General features: G+C 47.8%; 1 protein-coding gene across 1 annotated transcript; it reads left to right on the top strand.

Moving 5' to 3' along the window:
- The first annotated feature begins 8,409 nt into the window (after positions 1-8,409).
- Apln (apelin) lies at positions 8,410-18,117 on the top strand. Its single transcript, NM_013912.4, has 3 exons — positions 8,410-8,824; positions 14,798-14,969; positions 15,556-18,117. Exons 1-2 carry the CDS (start codon positions 8,758-8,760, stop codon positions 14,962-14,964), a joined length of 234 nt encoding a protein of 77 aa, NP_038940.1. The 5' UTR covers positions 8,410-8,757; the 3' UTR covers positions 14,965-14,969; positions 15,556-18,117.
- Positions 18,118-21,574: the final 3,457 nt, after the last annotated feature.

Raw genomic sequence — 21,574 nt, 5'->3', positions numbered from 1 at the left:
TGCCCCTGTGGAGCTCAAAGATGACCTCATCATCTCTTTGCCTTTGATCTTATTATAAAATCCATAACATAGACCAGTCCTCAACAGTCATTTCCCTGACTCAACACAACATGTTTCCAGATTTAAGATCATATAATACCCTGTCTAATGCAAGTCTCGATAATGTTAGCCAGTAATGCAAGAGGAAAAAAAAATGTTTGCTGCCACATGGGACCTTAAAGATAAACCTGCTGTTCTGGGTGTGGCTCTTCTAGCTCAGTGGGCCTTGCTTGGTGAGGAAAGAATTCCCATGCTTAACCCTGGGTACCAGAGTATTTATAGACCCTAGGGGAGAGGAAGGACGGAGCTCCTGGGAGACGTCATAGAGGATGTTCAGAGGAAATGAAACTGTTCTGAAAGACAAACAGAAGGAGCAAGGATCTATGTAGCTCCGGGAGAGGCAGGATCAGAAGACAGGATGCAGAGGGAAAAACACACCTTTGTGTGGCTTAGACTGGGGCTCATGGGGTTGAGGGGAGAGGTGTGGCTCTTCTTGGATCCTTCTTAGCGCTTATTGAACTGTGGAGAATGAATCCTCCAGAGACAACTGAGATATGGCAGGTTATCTGAATCCCTCGAATACAAGGTTTTTCAGAAACATGGTTCTTAGTCAAGTAAGATTTATCTGTGGGAACTTATGGTGCCTCCTAAATATATTAAACAAGTGGAGAACGTAGTTTGTGAGGAATTTGGAAGAAACATGTAGTGGAAGTGGATCAAATGTTTCCAGGGCACAATGAGCCAGTTTGAAAGTGACCAAAAAGGCACCCGTAAAAGGAATTGGCATGGAACAACACTCATAAATGCCAAGGATGTGACTAGAAGCCATGACATTGTTCTGGAAAGTGGGATGCTGTACGGATGTTGTATTGGTTATTTGTCTTGTTGCTATGACAAAATGTCTGACAAAAGAAACGTGAAGAGAAAGGGTTAGTAGTGCTAGGTTTGAAAGGGTAGTTCAGCAGGGTACAGAAGTGATTTATTAAGAAAAGATTTATATATTTGTGTGTGTGTGTGTGTGTGCGTGCATGGGTGAGCACGCATATCTAAATGTATTTATGTGTGTGTGCGCGCGCGCGTGCGTGTAGTATGGGTGCACATGTCTATGTGTATGCTTAGAGGCCAGAAGAGAGCACTGAGCATCCTCCTCTAGTTGTTACCATGAGGCAGGGTTTCTCCCTGAACCTGGGTCTTGAGTTCTCTCTGCCATTCTGGAAGCTAGCATGCTTCAGTGATCCTCCAGTTGCTGCCCCCTTTATAGCTGAGGAAATAGGATGCCTGGCTTCTTACATGGGTTTTCAGATCTGAACTCCAGTCCTAGTGACTGTGTAGCAAGCACTCTTAACTGTTGAGGCATCTCTCCAACTCAGCTTCCTTTCTCCTTTATGTTTAATCCCAGCCACCCAAATTTAGGGTAGGTCTTCTCATTTACTAGCATTTTTTTCTAGTCAATATTCAGAAGTTCGTTTCCATGGTAATTGTAATTTGCATGCAGTTGCCAATCAAGCTTAACCACAACAAAAGGTTAGTATTTGGCTCTGTGAGCTTGGGAAAGGGGTTCATGTGAAAGACGGGATCATATTCTGTGGTCAGGGTTAGGTGATGAGGATAAGAAGGTATTGGACACAAGAGTAGAGGGAAAATCATATAGCTAATTGAAGAGGAAACACTTGAAACATCTACCAGACCTCAACAATATGGTTAGTTTGTCTGAGTGGTAATTAGGGCCTTTTGATTCACAACATTTCAAGTCATGTTCTATGTACTTAACATTCGCTTCGTTATTCTGCGCTCTTACACCTTACATGGGGAAGCTTACTGTTAGGCATGCGCCAGGGCCTGGGAAGCATTGTGGTTGTCATTCTGGTGGAAAAGAGCACAGCTGTCATCCATAGAATCCAAACAAAACAAAACAAAAACCAAAAACAAAAACCACCCAGGTATTTGGACGGGAGATAAGGAAAAAGTCATAGTTTATATTTGTGGTTAAGCAAGCGAAGGTCGTTGGTCATGGATCCAGTTAGCAAGGCGTCAACTAACAAGCTGACCTCTTAGGTTCTCCCACCAGGTTTCTGTTAAGCAGCTCTACAGAAAGCATAAGATTTGAGGCTCTTCTTAAAGGACTTAAAAAAAAACAAAGCAAAACAATCAAATAAAACAAAAGCAGTGCCGAGTGCTGCTGACCTATGCTTGCAAATTTTACTGTATATTAGGGAACAGGTTGGATGTGGAACACAGACTCTAGAAGTGCTGGACCATGGAGTGAATCCTGTGTCTAACCACAGCCACAGTGAGTACCAGCTCTGCCCAGCCAGCTTGGGTTCTTCTAGTGATCCTTTAGATAATGCTGGAAAAGCATAGAGAAAAAGCAAGATATGGGAGTGAATGTACCCCAGTTGTGAGTTTGCCACCAGACTTGGGCAAGCCTCTTTTCCTTCCTTGGCTTCAGTTTCTCTATCTGCATAATGAGAGGAGTTAGAATTGTTACTATGGAGGTTCTCTGGTTGCTGGGCAGGCCCATCATTACCCAGATGACCTTTCTTCTTACTCATTCCATTATTTGTACTGCTCCAGTAAAAAGTAATCCTTGTTCAATTGGGGTTGAGGTTGGTCACGTCTTTTGAGTATTTCTGCTAACTGTTGGTGTTGACTCATCTACAATCCTGTGGGCAAGTTGTGATGATTTTTCCCAAAATAAGGATTCTTGGCGTGTCTCAAACCTAGAATGATGATTAGTACAATTCTTTCTTTCATTCAATGAACAGTCTCCAAGAATTGGCTTTGGGCAACAGTAATACCCGGAGAGAAGACAAAAATAAAACACAAGCTTACTGTCTTGTATTTGTAAGACATAGAAACAGATATCTATAAGAGTACATAACAGCTGTACAATGCTCACCTCACCATGAAAATCACCAAGCCCTGCTCCAAGTATTGTATAGATTCTGATTCGTTTAAACCTTCCCCAACTCCAGGGAGCCAGTGCTAAGATAGCCTGTTTTTCACATAAGGCAGCAAAGACCCAGAAAAGGTTAATGCTTTATCTAAAGTTACTCATTTAGTAAGTGACAGCACTGCTATAGTATCCCCATGTCTCTTCCCACTATGCTTCATTGTTTCCCAATTTAAGAGAGTATGACTTAGATGTTAGAGGCTCAAATAAAGAAATGTATGGTATGCTATGGACCCAAGAAGTAAGAAGTTGCAGCAGTAGCTGCTGCCGCCTCCTCCTCCTCCTCTTCTTCTTCTCCTCCTCCTCTTCCTCCTCTTCCTCCTCTCCCTCCTCCTCCTCTTCCTCCTTCTCTTCCTCCTCCTCTTCCTCCTCTTCTCCTCTTCCTCCTCCTCTTCCTCTTCCTCCTCTTCTCCTCCTCCTCTCCCTCCTCCTCCTCTTCCTCCTCCTCTTCCTCTTCCTCCTCTTCTCTTCCTCCTCTTCCTCCTCTTCTCTTCTTCCTCCTCCTCTTCCTCTTCCTCCTCTTCTCCTCCTCCTCTTACTCCTCTTCCTCCTCCTCTTCCTCTTCCTCCTCCTCTTCCTCCTCTTCTCCTCCTCTCCCTCCTCCTCCTCTTCCTCCTCCTCTTCCTCCTCTTCTCCTCCTCCTCTTCCTCCTCTTCTCCTCTTCCTCCTCCTCTTCCTCTTCCTCCTCTTCTCCTCCTCCTCTTACTCCTCTTCCTCCTCCTCTTCCTCTTCCTCCTCCTCTTCTCCTCTTCCTCCTCCTCTTCCTCTTCCTCCTCTTCTCCTCCTCCTCTCCCTCCTCCTCCTCTTCCTCCTCTCCTCTTCCTTCTCCTCCTCCTTCTCTTTCTTCTCCTCCTCCTCTTTCTCCTTTTCCTTCTCCTTCTTCTTCTCCTTTTTTTCTTTTTCCCTAAAATTTTTAAAATCTAATTTTTATTTCTTTAAATTATTTTTTACTTATTCACTTGACGTTCCGATAACTGACCCCTTCTCAGTCATTCCCTCCCACAATCCTCCCCCCTCCCCTTCTCCTCTGAGCAGGTGGGGGCCCTCTTGGGTATTTCCCCACCTTGGCACTTCAAGTCTCTGGGAGGCTAGGTACTTCCTCTTCCACTAAGGCCAGACAAAGCAGCCCAGGTAGAAAAAGATCCCACGTACCAAACTGCACATCTGGTGCATATGTACAGGGAGGCCTAGCTCCGGCCCTGTATGTTCTTTGGTTGGTGATGCCTAGTAGTAACAGGAGAGTATGAGCTTTGAGGTTAGGCAGACCTGAGGAAATGAGTGGAGGTGATAAAGAATCAGCCGTGCCTCACTATGAGGAGTAAATTAGTTAATACATTTAAAACACTTGGGATGCTGTTTAACACATAGTACTTGTACAATAACTATTTGGCTCTCATCATTGCTATTAGTATCATCTACGGGGACAGGTAGAGAGGACTGCAGCAGGATCGCACTCTGAGGACTCAGTGGATGGAACTTTGACTTGGGAGTTGATTTTTGAAAGCAAGCTAGCTCTATTTAGAAAAATGCAAAATGAAAGTCACCAAAGAGTCTCCTTGCTTGACAGGGTAGAGTTTAATGCTGTTAGAGGGAACTTCATACCTGGAAGTTAACTTTAAGTCACTATCACACTTGAAGTCCCTAGATCCTGGACTCATTAGATTAGCCTCCAAAGGTATTGACCCTTCGGGGACAATAAGATAATGATCAGTTTTGCTGGCTATTAAGAAGACAGATGCGGAGGAAGCAGGGCAAAGGCAAAGGCCTTCCCACCTGATCGGGTCCTGGAGGCCAGAGGGCAGACTGCCAGATAGGGGGAGGGGGAGCTTCGGCAGCGGAGAAAACTTACATTGAATGTGCACCCACTCTGGAGGGAGACTTGCTAAGTACTTTCCATGCATTATCTCATTGAACTGCTCAACTATAGCTCTCTGTTCCTGCTGCTGTACCAAAATGTCAGAGACAGGGTAGTTCATGTACAGTACAAATATATTTCTCACCCTTGAAGAGGCTGGACAGTCCAAGATCAAAGCACCAACAGGTTTTCATGTCTGGTGACAGCTTCCAAACTCTCTTCACTTCCAGTATGGCACCTTGAGGGTTGCTTCTTATGAGGTGGGGGTGGGGTAGGGATGAGGTGTAGGAGGGGAGCCTTTCACTGCTGTGTTCTCACATGGCAGAAGAGACATGTATTAGTTTGGGGGTTGTTGTGACCAAATAACTTTTAAAAAAGCTAACTTCAGGGAGAAAAAGATTTATTTGTGATGCATGGTTTGAGCAGGTATATTCCATCATAGTAGAGAATTCATGGTACCAGGAGTGGGAGGTGGCTGGTTGCATTACACCCATAGTTAGGAAGCAGAGAGATGAAAATGAGTGTGTTCTGCTTTTGTCCACTCATTTCCTCCCCACCCCCGACTACTAGCAAGTACTGGGTGTTGAATCTAGGATCTCCTGCATGTGAGACAAGGCCCAGACTCATTTTCTCCTTTTTATTCAGTCTAAGACACTTCCTACTCAGGATTTGTGCCACCCACATTCAGAGTGGCTCTTCCAATGTCAGATAAATCTCGCTAGAAATGCCTTATAGACACACCTAGAGGTTTCCTTCTTAGGTGACTCGGTACTCCATCAAGTTGACAATCTATCACAAGACCGAAAGGTAAGAAAAGAACATGGGAGCTGGGTGTGGTGGTACAGGCTCTCAACTCCAGCACTTGGGAGGCAGAGGCAGGCATATCTCTGAGTTTGAGGCCAGCCTGATCTATAGAATTAGTTCCAGGACAGCCAGGGCTACACAGAGAAACCTTTTCTCAGAAATAGAAGAAAAGAACATTGGACTGTTTCTTCAACCTCTTTTATAAGAGCTCCAACTCACTCATGAGGATAGAGTCTTCATAAATTAGTTACCTTCCAAAAAGCTCCTTTGAAAACTATCACCTGGGGGTTTAGTTCCAACAAGAGTTTAGAGGGATATATACCTGTACTGTGCAGAAGAAGCCTGGAAGCCTCAAAGGGGCATCTGGAGCCACACTGCATAGGTAAGGAATTGAGGAGCAGAATTTAAAATTGTTAACCAAAATCTCAGGTTAGGAAAATAAAAAGACACACTGCGCATACAAATCCACAGTACACAGAGGTAAGTAAGTTAACTGAGCAGCTAAAGAGCCGATGGTAATGATGTAAGAGACCATGGAACTGTATAGTACATTGCTGATGTGGGGGGACTAATGACACACTGCTCTCACGGAGGACAGCCATCTCATCTCTGTTCCCAACAATACATACACCAGGCTGTGTCCCCTGCCTCACATGGATGCTAACTCTTGTCAATGGGCCATGTTCTATGCTGCTTAGTACCGTAGCCACCAGCAATGCATATATGGCTCAAGCAAGTGAAATATGGCCAGTATGACCAAGGGACTGAAATTTTAACTTTGTTTAGAATGTGGTTATTATCTATCATATTAGAAAGCAGTATTCTAGCCACTCAGCGAAAGTCATGCACATCCCAGTAAACATGCAATAAAATATGAAAGTTTCTATTAAGTTTTGAGAGGCACTTATTTACATGTGCACAGGCTTGCTCCGTCAGGAACGGGAGCTATGTGTTTCCTAATAGTGACTCTGTGAGGGCTTCTCACTTTGTACAGTGCCTTCAGACACATGATCTCATTTGTCCCTATAGCACCATGGAGTGGGAAGAGCAGAGATTATCCTTGCCTAAGATCCAGTAAGTGTAGGTAAGGGCAGTGATGGCCTACAGCAGCTACATCTAGAAGACAATGTTTCTCGTTCTCACTGAACTGTTCTTTCCTGTAGGAGAGGGGAAAAAAGAGTGACATTCTACCCATGCTGGCTGTTCATATTCAGGGTCCCTCAGGTGAAGAGAGATTCTTCCTGGTTCCTCTTCTATTCAATATGGCCAGTTGGACCGCAGACGACCATCAAGAACCCCACCTTATTCCCATCTGACTCCCTTGACTTATTTGAATAGTTACTCTTATATTCAGAATCATATATTCTGAAGCCCGTTAGCTCTGAGGCTGTGTTCTGGGCCTGGAGCTGCATATATATATATATAAAAGGTCACTTTCTTGTGGACAGTTTTGGCAGAGAGACTGATAAATGTATGTATTGGAACGTTGTAACATTTCAAAGATATTTCATACTAATATAGCATACCATTTCACATCTTCTGCGGTACAGAGAAACCCTGTCCAATGTACCTTTTGTGTACATTTGGATGTACACATGGAGCAAACTGCCTGGCTTGCTGCAAGGTGGGAACACCTTTTGATTTAGTCTTTTAATATGTGTTGAGTGCCACCTATGTGCAGAGAATGATATTGGGGACTTTGGAGAGACCTGGAAGATTGGGACCGTTAGGGTCCTGTCTTAAAGAGTTCCCAATCTGGTGCATTTCTTTGGGGGAATCCCAGGCTGTAAAAGGAGCTAAGCATCTAGAGTAGAAAGGCAAATGACTCCAGGCCCTCTTATAATAGGGAATCCCAGTTGAGTGTAAAAGAAATCCAGCTGAGTTTGGAAGGAGCTGGGAGGATCCTCCCTACAACGAGACAAAACTAAGTTGGGGTCAGCTCCAAGCAGCAAGAAGGGGAACATGGTAGAACCTGCAGAATGCCTCCCCACAGTAAAGAGGAACCAGGGGGTAGCATCTCAGGTTGGGCAGGGACAGAACGGTGGCCTTTAGATTGGGTGGGATATTGAGGTTTTGCTGTATGCATAAAGAGCTTGGTCACCGAGCCCACCAGTCCAGGTAGAAGGTACTCGCTAGGGGACAGCAGGAGATATGAATGGTGGTTACCTAAGTTTTATGCACAACCTAGGCAATCACCCCCAATTCTAATTCAGTTGAAGATGCAGAGGAAAAAGGCGGAGTAGGGGAGGTCTTGAGCAAACCCATACTTGCGAATGCAGTGTCAAGGAAAGAAAAAAAAACATAGTTAGATTCGGAAATGGAGGGAGGGTGTTGTGGGCAGCCCAAATAGGGTCCTTCTGCAAACGCCCAGGTATCCTGACAGCTGTTAAGGAAACCCAGGTGAGAAAGGGTTAAGAGTGCCCCTCACTGTTTCAAATGGTTTACGTGTTTGAAATCCTTCAGGTCTCTACAAACCCTCTGGACCCCGGCCAGGCAGGCATTGTCCGGGGAGCAGTTGTGGGTTGTCCGAGCAGCCGCTCGGCCTTTGTTGTGGGGCCACCTCTGGGTTCTCTCTCGCGCCCTGGATAGGGCTGCAGCATGCTTCCCGGGAGGGGGGCGGTGCGGGAGGCTCACTCCCTCTCCCTCTTCCTGCCTCTCTTCCCCCCCCCCCCAACCCCCCCGCCTCCTAATGACCACATGACCAAGTGGGCTCGCGGCCAAACCACAAGCTACAAAATGCAGACCCCGAAGTGAGCAGGGAAGCATTCTCTCTAACAGCCTGGACCAACGGGTAGTTGGGAGTCGCGGGCAGAGCAGCGTCAGCCACTTAGAGAGTTTTTGCCGCCGACCCGAAGCCACCAAGGCCAGCTTCGCGGCGCTGCCCCGCGGCGGCAGAGAAGGCTGCACCAAGAGCAGAGGCAGCGAGCAGGAGTGGGGCAGGCAGCCAGCGGTGCGGCTGGGGCGCTCACCCTCCCGCGGTCCGGGAGCCACGCGAGCTCCGTGCCCGCACGCGCCAGCCCCGGCTCGCGCCTTTCTTTGCGTCCGGGTGCCCTGCCTCTCCGCCCACTCGCCGGCTCCTCTGGGCTGCCGCGGACCGAGTTGCAGCATGAATCTGAGGCTCTGCGTGCAGGCGCTGCTGCTGCTCTGGCTCTCCTTGACTGCAGTTTGTGGAGGTGAGTGCGTGCCCTCCTGCTCGCTTGGGGCTCTCCCGAGGTGCAGCCTGCGCGGTCCTCTCTTTCCGCCCCACGCGCGCTCTTCCCGCCTCCAGGGAAACATGGTGCGAGCCTTGCAGGAGCAGCCACGCGCCAGCCACACCGGGAGGCCTATTGACAGGGCATCTGGGGCCACGGGGCGACATGCCATGTAGGCTTTGCTTCCTAGGACAGCGCGCGCGGGAGGGGGGGGTGTTTCATGATTACCTTGCATATCACCACTTAGCCCCCAGCCCCATGCCCCTCGTAGTTTAAAGTACTTAGGACCACAAACTTACACCTTATGTCCTGCACCCTGCACCCCAAGTGGGGGTGGGGGGAGAGGATGGCGGTATGTCCAGCTCACCTCGTGAATCAGTGGAGGTGGCTGACCTGAGCTGAGTGGGGTCAGGACTCCATGTTGAAGGTCTCTGGGTCTTAGAGTTTAGGGGCCGCTGGCCAGTCCAGGGGCTCAAGCTACTGGAGATGATGTGCCAACATGTAGACGTGACACTTGTTGCATAGTCAGGAGCACGCTGCGGGAGCGGGGGCGGGGGCGACCGCAGTGGCTAGTGGATCCCAGCTGTTGCTCCTTTAGCCTATGTGTAAGCAGAGGCAGCGTCCTTAAGGCAGATCTGGACTGGACAGAGCCAGGCTTATCTTCTGTACTCCAAGGTCCTGGATGATTTTGTTCTCTGCTCCATTGTGGGACACCTGGCCCCACAGCGTTCATCTCTCCGGAGACTTGCTTCTTCTTTATTCTGGCTTCCCCTTCCACTCTTGTCTCAGGTATAACTTCGGTCCCCAGTCTCCCGGTACCAAAACCCAGGAAACACAGGAACTTGATCTGATAACCTCGGTGCAGCTCTGGGAAACGGAATCCCTTCACCTCTACCTGTATTAACCCCCTACCTGGAAATTCTCCACACCAATAGATAATCCCTTGTCTACTTCAGTCCCCGGGTCCTCAGTGTCCCAACAGCCCCTGCCCGGTCTGCCTGTCCTCTGTGGGTCAGAGCCTCCTGGGGCTGCCAGCTCCCACCTTCAGCTGCCCCAGTCCTGTGATCTGGCTGTCACAGTAGCCTGCCTGGCACAGCAGAAAGGGAAGGCCAAGACCAGGTGGACAGTTACTAGTGCCAGGGCTGGAGTCACAGGGAGGTGAGAGTGGAGAGAGGGAGTGAACAGGACAGCGAGTTTCCTAGAGGAAGGGCCCAGGAACTTTCTTAGTTTGAACACCCCCTCTCCCCAACCCAAGAACAGGAGGATGGCACACTGCCCAGAAGCCTCTGGGGTTCTGGCCAACTCTGCCTGCCTCTGTGTAGCCACCTCCTTTCTGCTCTTTTGTTCTTTGGCATTGCCCCGAACTCAGAACACTGTCGGGCTTCTCAGGAAAGTACATTGGCCTGGTTGATGCCTCCTGCCTCCAGGTGATTTCCTGCAAGACCCTAGCACCGAGGCAAGACAGTCTCCTTTTGAGGAAGAGCGGTAAAGACTTTCTCCTCAGAAATTCCTGCCAGCCAGGCAATGGCCGGAAGGGAGCAAAAACTATGAATAAAGCTACCACAGCAGCCTGCCCCTCCATGGGAGAACCTACACAGCCAGTGTGGTTGGCAAGACAAGACATCTTCATCATTTAATTTCAGGCCAATAGCCCAAGGTGGTGCCTTTAAAGAAGAAAATGGTTGGATACAGAAAGGGTACCCCAGAGGAGGCTGGACCACCTGAAGCTGCATATTTCCCCAGAGGGTATAAGGGAGACTTTGACTAGAAGATACTCTGTGAACCCTTTGGGGTGCAGCTGTTGGGGTGTTACTACTAAATTCATGAGATGATTTCAAGGAAGTTAAACCGGCTGCCAGAATACACTGGGTTTCTGGTCTAGACCCTGAAACTTCTTGTCCTGTCTTCTCCTTTTACATTAATTTTTTTTTGCATACTCTAACCATGTAGGCATAAGTATCACACTTACATTTTATTAAAGACTAGCGTTGGCTGCTTCCAAAGCTCCTACTATTTTTCCACCTCCTGATCACTCCTGAAACCAAGAACGACCCTTCCTTGGAGTTGGCCACCAGCCAGAGGTTCAGATACACACACGCGCTACTCCTGTATCCTTGTCTAGTAAAAGGAGCCCTAGAATCACTTGCCTTGTCCCTCGAACAGACTTGCATGAACTCTCCATTGCCAGAGTTCCCAAAGTTCCAGGTTCTAAAATGGTGCTGCTTCCTCCCCTCCCGCTCTCTGTTCTGACTTGGAATGTTCACCCTACCTCCTTCTTTGCCCCTCCTCCAACCACAAAGACTCCTCACTGCCTCCTGACCTGGGAGACACTTTGCTCTGCAGAGACTGAGAGTTTCTGGGGCCTCGCCAAGTGTCCCTTGGTCTCTGAGCACCACTTTCTCTCCTTCTACTCCCTCTTGCCAGCGTCTGCTCCAGTATGCAGTGTAAGGACAGCTTACTGTACCCCTCCCACTGTGGAGGACATCACTCTGTCCCCAGTTTTAAACTCTAGGCACCCTTGGAACCTGAGCCAGGCCTGTCGACAGGAAAGGCTAGACAAGCGGAGGTCAGGCTTTCCAGAGCCTGATCCAGAGAAGCAAAGCTGGCAGTAGAAGACAGCACAGTGTCTTAGAGAAGGTCAATGTGGAGGCAACCAAGAGTGCTTCATATCCCAGAGTCACATGCATTAGTACAGAGTAGTAGATGGAGTAGCGTCATCACAAGTGGGACCTCTGTCAGAGCTGTGGGTAGACTTTTAAAGCAATCACTATACAGGCTAGAACCTAAACAAGAAGACAAGTGCACCATTCCTGCTGAGGTTGGCATGTTCCTGAAAAGTTGCACAGACTTTCTTCTTCTTTCTTCTTTCTTCTTCTTCTTCTTCTTCTTCTTCTTCTTCTTCTTCTTCTTCTTCTTCTTCTTCTTCTTCTTCTTCTCCTTCTCCTTCTCCTTCTCCTTCTCCTTCTCCTTCTCCTTCTCCTTCTCCTTCTCCTTCTCCTTCTCCTTCTCCTTCTCCTTCTCCTTCTCCTTCTCCTTCTCCTTCTCCTTCTCCTTCTCCTTCTCCTTCTCCTTCTCCTCCTCCTCCTCCTCCTCCTCCTCCTCCTCCTCCTCCTCCTCCTCCTCCTCCTTTTTTTTTCCGTCTCAGCAGGGTTAGAGTTCAGGTTGCATGAAAATCAAATCTGCTTCTTCCCCTGGCTGCAGTTCTCAGCTTGAAAATGCTATTGTCTTACTCTCGTGGACAAGGGCTCCAAACCTCTTGGCTTGAGATTCTCTGGGAAACAGCTCTTGCTTCCTTTTAAGCAGAAAATGAGCTGGAATGGCATATTGAAGTGTACTGGGGGGTATTCCCCCATTTCTAAAGGGGAAAGCCTTTTGTACAGCCAGGACCTCAACAGTGATGAGAATCAATGGCCTCTAATTTGTTCTTTCAGACTGGACAAAGCCAGGGTTTCAGGTATCAGCTTATCTAACTAGACTCAGCAGTAAAAGTAGGAAACAAGGGGGTGATGGGATCAGAGTGCAGGAGGAGCGCACAGACTTCCTGTGATGGGGAAGACAATGAGCTCCAGCCCGATGGGATGGCAGAGGCCATACGGCTTCTGGGGTGGCTGCTTTCCCAGGCCTGGCAGAGCCTCAGACAGCTCAGGGTAGATCTTCTCTGTAGGTCTAGAGTCTAGACATTTTCCTGGCCTGAGTCTGAGCCACTGGTAGCATGCTGCTCATCCTGGCTCTTGACCTCCCTTCCTCTAGTGCCCTTCCCTCAAGGCCTCCCTGACTCCCATAGACACTGACAGTCTCAGACCATGAGGACATGGAGTGGGGTGATACTTAATCCCTCCTGGCACCATCCATTCATACTTTCTGTACCTCTAGGATACAATGGCCTGGACCATTGTTCCAAATCCAGTAGTTGAAGGCAGGGGCATGAGAACCAAAGTCTCACTGTTTTAAAAGGCCCATAGGGTCCTTCTCTTATGCATGGCCACATGCTGGACACAGTGCTTACCACCTCATACCTGAAATGTGTCTCTGCTTCTGACTTAGCATCAGCATCACTCAGAGCAACCCTCAAGGCTCAGGGTAAGTGTTGATGAGATCTTAAAACTGAGGACAGACATCAGCAAGATCAACTGGTAGGAAAGTATAATGGTGCTCCCCCAGCCCCTTCACAGACGGTAGCAGGAGAGCAGCTCTAGGTCAGACAGAAGCAGTCCCTAACCCTTAATTCTTATGGGTTATAGGTTTAGAGGTTCAGTTGACGCACTAACATAACACACTTTAACCATGAGTGCGGAAGTGTGGCAAGTCAACCCTTATAAACCCCTGGGTTTTCCTTGGACAAGAATGGAAGGGTGTTGTATGGATACAGAGTATGTGCATGGAGACGTACAGAGGGCAGTATGTGTAGTGTACTTGTCTGGCCCTAAAGTCTGTGCAAAGATGGCTCCAAGGACAGACCGTGCCCAATTTTCATCCAAGAGGATGCTAAGTGCCTAGAAATTGTGTGCAAGCTGAAGAAGGTCAAGGACCAAGGGGTCAAGGAATGAGCTAGAGTATGGGGGTGTTGGAAGCAGGGAGGATTGGGGGAAGGAGGAGTAATCGACTGGATGCTATATGAACTGTGAACCAGTGATGGGAATTCCTTCATGGATACCAATGAGATTTGAGGAACATGGATCCAGCTGAAGGCAAATCAGATAGTGTCTAGGGAACAGAGGCTGGTATTCATTATCACTGAGAAGAACAGGCACTTCTGTGTTTCTGAAGGCCACTCTCATACTCAGGCATTGCATAAGCATCCTACTCCTCTGCCTCTTCCCCAGAACCGTTTAGTCTCTGCACACTGTCTGCTTCTTGTGTCCAAGAGTGTCTCTGGGTACTAGCTCAGCTTTCCTGGCTGCACTGCTGGCTCTATGAGAGTTGGCAAATGTACCTTCTCCCTCATCTTTCCCAAGAACATTCTGCACAACTTGGATTCCATTGTTAGGGCTCAGTGGCATCATGACTTCTGCACTAAGCCAGATGTAGGCAGATGGAGACAGGAGCCTGGGCGAGCATATTAGAAGCCAGGTGGCCTTAGAATGGAAAGAGTGTATATCAAATTTTGGATAGGAGGTGTGATCCAGAATGGTAACCCCAACAACCCAGCCCTCTCTTGGTGTAGCACAGTGCCACGGGTCACAGTTCCCCCACTCCTGTATTTCTTAGCTTCTAAATTTGGTCCCAGGCTGAGTAGAACCCAGAACAAAGCAGAAGGAGTTTGTTAAGTCCCAGCCACACTCTCAAGGAAGCCTTGGGAACAAGGAAAAGCCTCAAAGATACCTACCTGCTGGTAAGGTGCTCAAGATGGGGCAGAGGAGGTCTCTAGCACACAGAAGTGGGTCAGCTATCAAAAGATGTAAGCATGGCGTGACATGCATTTGTTATTTGCTTTAAAATATTGCAGCCAAGAAAAGATAGATAGATAGATAGATAGATAGATAGATAGATAGATAGATAGATAGATAGATAAAGTGAAACATACAGGATTCTATTCAATAACTGTGATGTCTGGGTGTAGGTCCATAAAGGGACATCAGTGTGAGGTTGTACATCTAAAATGGTTGAAGTACCCTAACTATAAATGTGTCACAAGGAATTGTCCCTGCACCCTAATCGAGTATAGGCTTGATGTTGCAGGGTGCACCCCCAATCATGACATTTCCAAAGGAAAAGCTTGTTTGTGCTTGGTGATACATGATACAACTGTCTGAACATTGTAAAGTCCTCAATGGTAAAGTGAGTGGTCGACTTGTCCCAGAACAGTGTTTGAATGGGACATCTATTCATCAGGGCAGAAAAGAAAATTATGAGGGACGCCACCTTGTGGAGAAGTACTGTCCCTTGGACTGTGGCCTCCCCTACGGTCTCTCTCAATCCATCTTCCTGGCTAACAGACTTTTCTTGTCTCTGCAGTGCCACTGATGTTGCCTCCAGATGGAACAGGACTAGAAGAAGGAAGCATGCGCTACCTGGTGAAGCCCAGAACTTCGAGGACTGGACCAGGAGCCTGGCAGGGAGGCAGGAGGAAATTTCGCAGACAGCGCCCCCGGCTCTCCCATAAGGGCCCCATGCCTTTCTAAAGCAGGTATTAGAGCCCCTTGTCAGTTGGTAGCTCTAAAGGGGATGGGCAGCCCACTATCAACAGCTAGACAAACCAGGGTCTTAGGGCTTCTTGAGAGCTAGTAAAAGTACTCATCCCATTATAGAAGAGGTTACTGTGGCCCAGAGAAAGGCTTAGTGTTGGGACCAGTCTCCTGACTCCCTCCCAGGAGCTAAGTGGGATTGGACAAGCTGTTGTCATTGGAGTGTTCTGGAAGTTCTAGCAGGCTGGAGAGGTGTGCCGAGGGAGGGTGCTACAGATAGCCAGTGTGCACTCTTACGGGGAAAATGGGAGGGCAGCAGAGAGCCTTGGGACAGTTGGGTAGGGAGCAGGAGAGCTTGAATGGTAGGTGTCCAGAGCTGTGACAAGCAGAGAAGACCAAAAGGTTGATGCAGAGAGCAGGGTCTATGCTTGCCTCTGAGGCCTTACCTGCTTCCAAAAAGGGGGGATCAACTTGGTGCCTTGGGATTATGGGTGGAGTGGGAATGCCTTCTGTCTCCTCGTTTCCTAAGGGATTCCTTTGACCTAGGATATTGTCTTTGATTTCTCTCTGGTTGTTTTGTCCCTTTAGGATTGAAGGGCTCGCCAAGTGCCCTCCCGGTGCCGGTCTCTCTACTCCACAGATGAATTCTCTTCTCTGGAACCCTCACATCTATTTGGCTTTCATCTTGCACCTGTTCTAGCTGCTGATGGTCCCGGCTCTTCTCACCCACCAAGTTCCTCTAATGGCGTGGTCTCGCCCCTCACTTGGATGATTTCATTCCTCTCACAAGGATCCCTTTGGCCCATCCTCCTGGCCACTCTTTGGACTGCCCTTGGAGACCCAGCTTCTCCTTGACCTGTTCCATGCGGTAGTCCCTATCTTTCAGCCGTAGCCTTCTCTTGGCTCTTCCCTCTTTTCATTTGCCTTGGGCACTGGACAAGAACACTCCCTTCTCCAGTGGATTCCAGCACATCCATGCTTTCTTATCAATTGGACCTCTTGCCTGGAAGGGAGCGCCGAGATGTGCAATGAGACTTCGGTTGAGAGGGGTTGGGTGTTGGGGTCCAGATAAGGTGCACTGGGGAAACTGAATGGTGGGCGTGAGGAAGGGGTGTGGCGAAATAGCTGCCACAGCCTCTTCCTTAGCTCTCTCTGGCCCTGTTAAAGGAAGACGCAAAGGAAAGGAGCCCATGAAGTTCTATGTCACCGTGCCTTCTAATGTCTTCGCTCTCTCTGTTCTATTGCAGCTTGTTCAGTCCCCAGGTCAGAAGGGGAGAGTGTGGATCCTGACATGGTTCTATACTCTTCTGGGGGTAATTTTGCCAAAAAAATAATCCCAACCAATCAACCAACCAACCAAATAACCCACAGAAAGTCAGAGCCCAAAGGACCCTTGAAGATCACTTAGCTCCCTTATGCAAAAGCTTGCACAAATAGGCCCTGGAGAGGGAAGTAACCTGCTTAGAGCCACTGCAGAGCCCCACAGGGCACCAGGGCCCTCAACTCCCACTTTATGATGCCCTTTTTCCTCTTGATGATGTCCTTTCAAAGCAAATGAAGTGCCTTTTGCTGGGTTTAGTGAAGCGGGTGGCTAGGAAGGAAGAGCAGGGAGAGACAAGCCAGCTGTGAACTGCTTTGTGTGAGAATGGAGCATCTCCCTCCCAACGTGGCCCGGAATAGTCCCTAAGTGGTGAAATGTACCCCACACAGGCCTATTCCCAGGCTCATGCCATTTTAATTGGGGTTCTCAGGCACTGAAACTACCATTTAGCCCCTGACACTGGTTGTCATGAACCCCTGTGTTGACTGCGCCCTTGATCTTGGGGCTTTTGGGGGATGGAGAAAGGCAAAGAAAGGAAGGAGAGGTGGAAGAAGGAAGGAGAGATGGGAGGATGTGTAGGTGGGATCTATCACTCCACCAAGGGGGTCTCATCTCTCACCAGGAGCCTTTTGTAGCCCTTCCCTGAAGGGAGACCCTCATCTTCTCTGCCTGAGCACATGTTCTTCTCAGAGGCCTCTCAGGAGGGAGAAAAGAGAAGACAGAAGCTCGATATTCACTTATATATGTGTAGGGTAGGGGGAGTCAGGACCCCCAAGCCCCATAATAACCTGATTGCCTATTCATCCTTTCCCAAAGCCTTCCTATCTGCTGCTGCTAATGCTGCTGCTGCTGCCTCTGCTGCCGTTTCAAGGCCCACCCTGGGGAGCAGGGCCAGGCATAGCGTCCTCACCTCTTGGGCTAGAAGTGGGAGCTGGCTGGCGCCTCTTCTACTGCTGGTACCCCTACCAGGGACCGGGCCTTCTCCGTCTTTGTCGTTTCTGCACCTCCTGCCTTATCAGCCTGCCATGGCCAGCCCCACAGGGAAAGGGAGGGGGGAATATTGGCTGAGAAAGAGGAGAGATAGAAGCACAAGAGGGGAGTAAACGGGCCCAGTGGGCTGTCTTATTTAAAGTGGTTATGTGTATTTCTTATACTAATTTATATAGAGATATTAAGGCCCTTTGAGTTAGAGAAACTGTCCCCTTCCCATAAGTGTGTTCGCTATGTTTGTAAAAATTGTTCCATGTAAATATGTCTTTATAATAAAGAGTTAAAAGTTGACAGTTTGCCCTTACTCTTTGAGGTCATATTCAGGAGGGCATTCTTTTTCTCCTAGGGCCAATCTTGTCCCTGTGCCCACAGATTGCACGTGTAGGGAGGTGAGTGCTTGTATCCCAAATTGGTTCTAGGTCAACTGGCCTCAAACTGATTTGCCACAAGCTCACAAAAAGACTCGCTATGCTTAAGGGCCAGTTCACATAAATTTGAGCCCCTTTTAAGTCCTTTGGCATCTGTTCGAATGTCCTCATTTTTCTGGCAGTGTCACTTAAAGGATTTTTTTTCCAGAAGCAATTCATTTAAGGACACGCTGATCAAAGGTGGGATTTGTACTAAACGCTGTTTTGTAGCCCTGGTGGGTGCCTTCTGTTTTATCTGCTTTTGAATACTTTCGGGACTTTTTAGCCAGTTTGCCTTTCTTGACAAATGTTGTCCTCAGCCATAAATACATTTGGTAATGACTTTGTATGTATCGTTTTATTGTTTCACAAAGTGGAGTTGCTTGATGAATGAGATAACCTGGAAAATAAACTTCGAGGAGTTCGATAGGATTCTGCCCCATCTGTCTTATTTTTTTCATGCTTGTTGTCAAAATGTCAATATCTTGCCGAACAGACAGGAACATTGGGTACATGCTAATTTGGTTAATAAACCCATTAGGTACGCACAAGAATACACAATGCAGAACAAAACCCAGTGAGGAGACAGAATCATCAGAATAGATGCGTTGGATAAATCTTGTGAGAAATTCCGTAGATTTGACACGTATTTAGTGCTGAAAAGATTTAATGTGAAAGAAAATGCCTTCAGACAAACTTGCTAAACAGTCATCAAACTGCTCAGTAGGTGACAACATAGAAAAAGTCACCCACAAGCATGCGTAAGTATCTCATCATTAATGGAATATTGCATATTGTGCCATAGCAATTTTAAAAATATGACATTTTGTTGCAAGTGCCTCTTAGGAAAACATGTAGTTTTAAAATTGCTAGTTTGCTGTTTAAGAGGAACTTAGCTCGTGTAGGCCGAGTTTGGATTGTGGATGGGCTAGCTTTAAGCTGATTGGTTTGTTATATCCCCTAATCACAACCCCCCAACCCCAGCTCTACTTTCACAGGAAAGCAAGGACAAAGGCAAGGTGCCAGGCAACAATTGAATTCTGACCCATAAGCATCCAGGCTTTCTAGCAATTTAACAGTGCTCTTTAAAAATTACTAGCTCATTTTATCATTAGGACATCTTGGACAAAAGACTGCCATTCGCATCTTACAGATGAGAAAACATGTCTAGGAGAGGAGATGATCTTGGTCCAAAGTTTCATAGCTTGTAAGTGACTATAGAATTTACAACATGAATTCCAGAATGCAAAGTCTGTACAGTAGAACAGAAGGTTTCCTAGTCATGAGAAAAAATGAAGTATAAAATGTGTTTGTTTGTTTGTTTTCCAGTCAGTGAAACAGAATTTTAGAGTAGGAGGCACCATGGTCTGGTGGGATCGGGGAGAGTGAAGAGAGGCTAAGCGATTAAAACTGGCCCATCAAGACCCAACAGAGTCTGGGTAGAGGATGCTGAGCAGGGAAGGCTGGGACTAAGAAAGAAACAGCAGACACTAGGGTGCAGAGAGCAAGTGTGGTGAAGTGTGCATCAAGTAGGTGTGAGCTTGACTTCCCTTGGCACAGAGGACAAGGGGAAGAAAAACTAGTGTCTCTCTGTTAAGGTAACTGGACTTGAGACCTAACTAGAGCAGGGGCATGAAGGTTATATCCTTTGCAGATACCTTGTCTTGACCAAACAAATGCAAGAGAATCAGAGCAGTGTCGGTTGTCAAAATGCTGAGCCTTGAGACAACACTTGGCCCAGGATCGCTATGAATGTGGACCAACACAAAAGCATATGCACACTTCAGACATTATGAGCTTTCTTTGTAACTTGATTATGTGGCTTTTTCTTTTTCTTATTTATGCATGCATTTGTGTATGTGGGCACCTGCGTGTGAGCTTGCTTACCTTAGTGCACACATGGAAGTCAGAGAACCACTGGCTGGAGTTGTCTCTCTCCTTTCACAGTGCAGGTTGTGGTTATGGGACTCAGGTTATCAGATTTGGCTGAAAGATCTCTTAACCACTGAGCCATCTTACCGGCTGGTTTTTACAGTCCTTGGGTGTGACAGTTGTAGCTATCAGTGTCACACAAAATAAATGCATCCATACTCTCATAACCTGCAAGTTGAGGTTAGATGCCTGCTAGACAAATCAACAATTCACCTGATGATTTCTGAACAAGAGGCCCCAGCCTGAGGAGGCAAGGAAGGCAGGCAAAGGACCTGAGAAACAACACTGCTTCCAAAGCCACCTAGAAACTGGGCAGCCTCTGAAATGACAAAGATTGGGAAACCAGATTTGGGACATGCATGGCTTTTCAGGTCCCAGGTGTTGCTGTCAAATGAGCCATGGCTACGGGCTATGAAGCCCTTTCTCTTCAGACTCTTTGATTGACTTGAGACCCCTAATTGGGGCTGGGCTCTTCTACAACCAAAGAGCTCAAGGCCTAGAGTAAGTGGCCATTCCAGGATGCTTATATAATCCTGTTTCTTGGATCTAAAGGCTATTCAGCTAAATTTCTCAATCCAAGGTTTCTCTCTGCCCAGATTGAACCAATGCCAGCTAACTTCCAAAGAAAATGGTAGAGAAGACTTAGTCAATACCTTCCTGTCCTGGCTGGCAAAGGCTGTTCACCCTGCCAGCATTTCTCTGGAACACCCAAAAGGAAGGCCTCTGGAGGTCTCCTTTGAAAACCTACTTTCCCCTTCCCAGTGGGAAGTGCTTGGAGAGATAGCCTAGCAAGGAACTCCCCTGCTGGTGCTTTGGAGTACAGCCGAAAGGTCAACTGAAGACAGTTTGTGGCAGGGACCAGAGCACTTTTTCTGTCCATTCTTTTCAAATCTGCCCCCACCTATGAATTATATCTGCCTTGTCCTACAGAAGCAGCCATAGACAGACAGCACATAAATCAACGGTGGGACTGTGTTCCAACTAAGCTCCACTTTTAAAAACAGGTAGCAGGCTATAGTTTGGCCAACCCCCTTCTCATGAAGCATTGGCCAGTTCTTTGACTTACCATGCAGACCCAGCGAAGGGATATGTGGGGCAGGGGACATTTACAGTTGAGGGAATGTCATCAACTGCCTGTCATATGACCCCTGCACCAGGGTGCAACAATAATCTCACATAAGCCTGCTTTTCCTCCTTGCCCAGGATGCTGCTGTTTGCTTCCCAGTGCTCTCTGATCAGGATTGTGTAGCATCACACGGGTGGAGTGCTCAATACAGACCTCAGTGCCCCTGACTGGCTCACTAAATAGGCACAGTTATTATCTCTCCTCAGTTTCACACAGGCCCTGAGATGTGGACAGAGAAGCCATTAATGATCTCTGCTTTATACAGAGAGAAAAAAAAATACTTGAGGAGGTGAAATCACTTGCTCAATTGCCTGAAGTAGCTCTACTTGGCAAGCCATGCTTCAAAGCTAGGTCTAGCCTCAGCATGGGGGTCACGGTCCTGCGCCTCGGTCACTGGAAACTTCAGCTCTCCTAGATAACACCCAAGGCCTTCCCCAGGGACATATTTGGCCCACGGCATTCTCACTTGGGCTACAGCCTGGAAGGCTTCTCCAAAGACACCAAATCTACACTATCAGCACCTCATCTGGGGACCCGGAGTTCCAATTATGGAGCTAGACACCTGTTCCAGGAGACTTAGTATTTATGGATCCTTACTTGAGGGATCAGAGGCCTGTAAACCTAGAATCTGCTTCTGCCTTGGTTTTCTGGGCAGCTTGGCCATGCCTTTCTTTGACTGTTCAACCACCTTCCCTGCTAGACCAGCTTGAATGGGTAGACAGCGTTGAAGCACGTTTGGGAACAATGCTTATAGCAGGGGATCCCAGCAAACAATGAAAGTGCTTCAGGTACTTTGGGTTGTGCTGTGGAGGCAGCTCAGGTCTAGGAGAA

This window comes from Mus musculus, chromosome X, assembly GCF_000001635.26.
Source record: "Mus musculus strain C57BL/6J chromosome X, GRCm38.p6 C57BL/6J".
Lineage (NCBI taxonomy): Eukaryota > Metazoa > Chordata > Mammalia > Rodentia > Muridae > Mus > Mus musculus.
Note: the sequence above shows the minus strand (reverse complement) of the source record. Positions and strands in the feature narration are given on the sequence as shown.

Coding starts and splice junctions, on each gene's coding strand:
- Apln (NM_013912.4), top strand. CDS start 8,758: ATGAATCTGAGGCTCTGCGTGCAGGCGCTGCTGCTGCTCTGGCTCTCC. Junction 8,825..14,797: donor CTTGACTGCAGTTTGTGGAG/GTGAGTGCGTGC, acceptor TTGTCTCTGCAG/TGCCACTGATGTTGCCTCCA.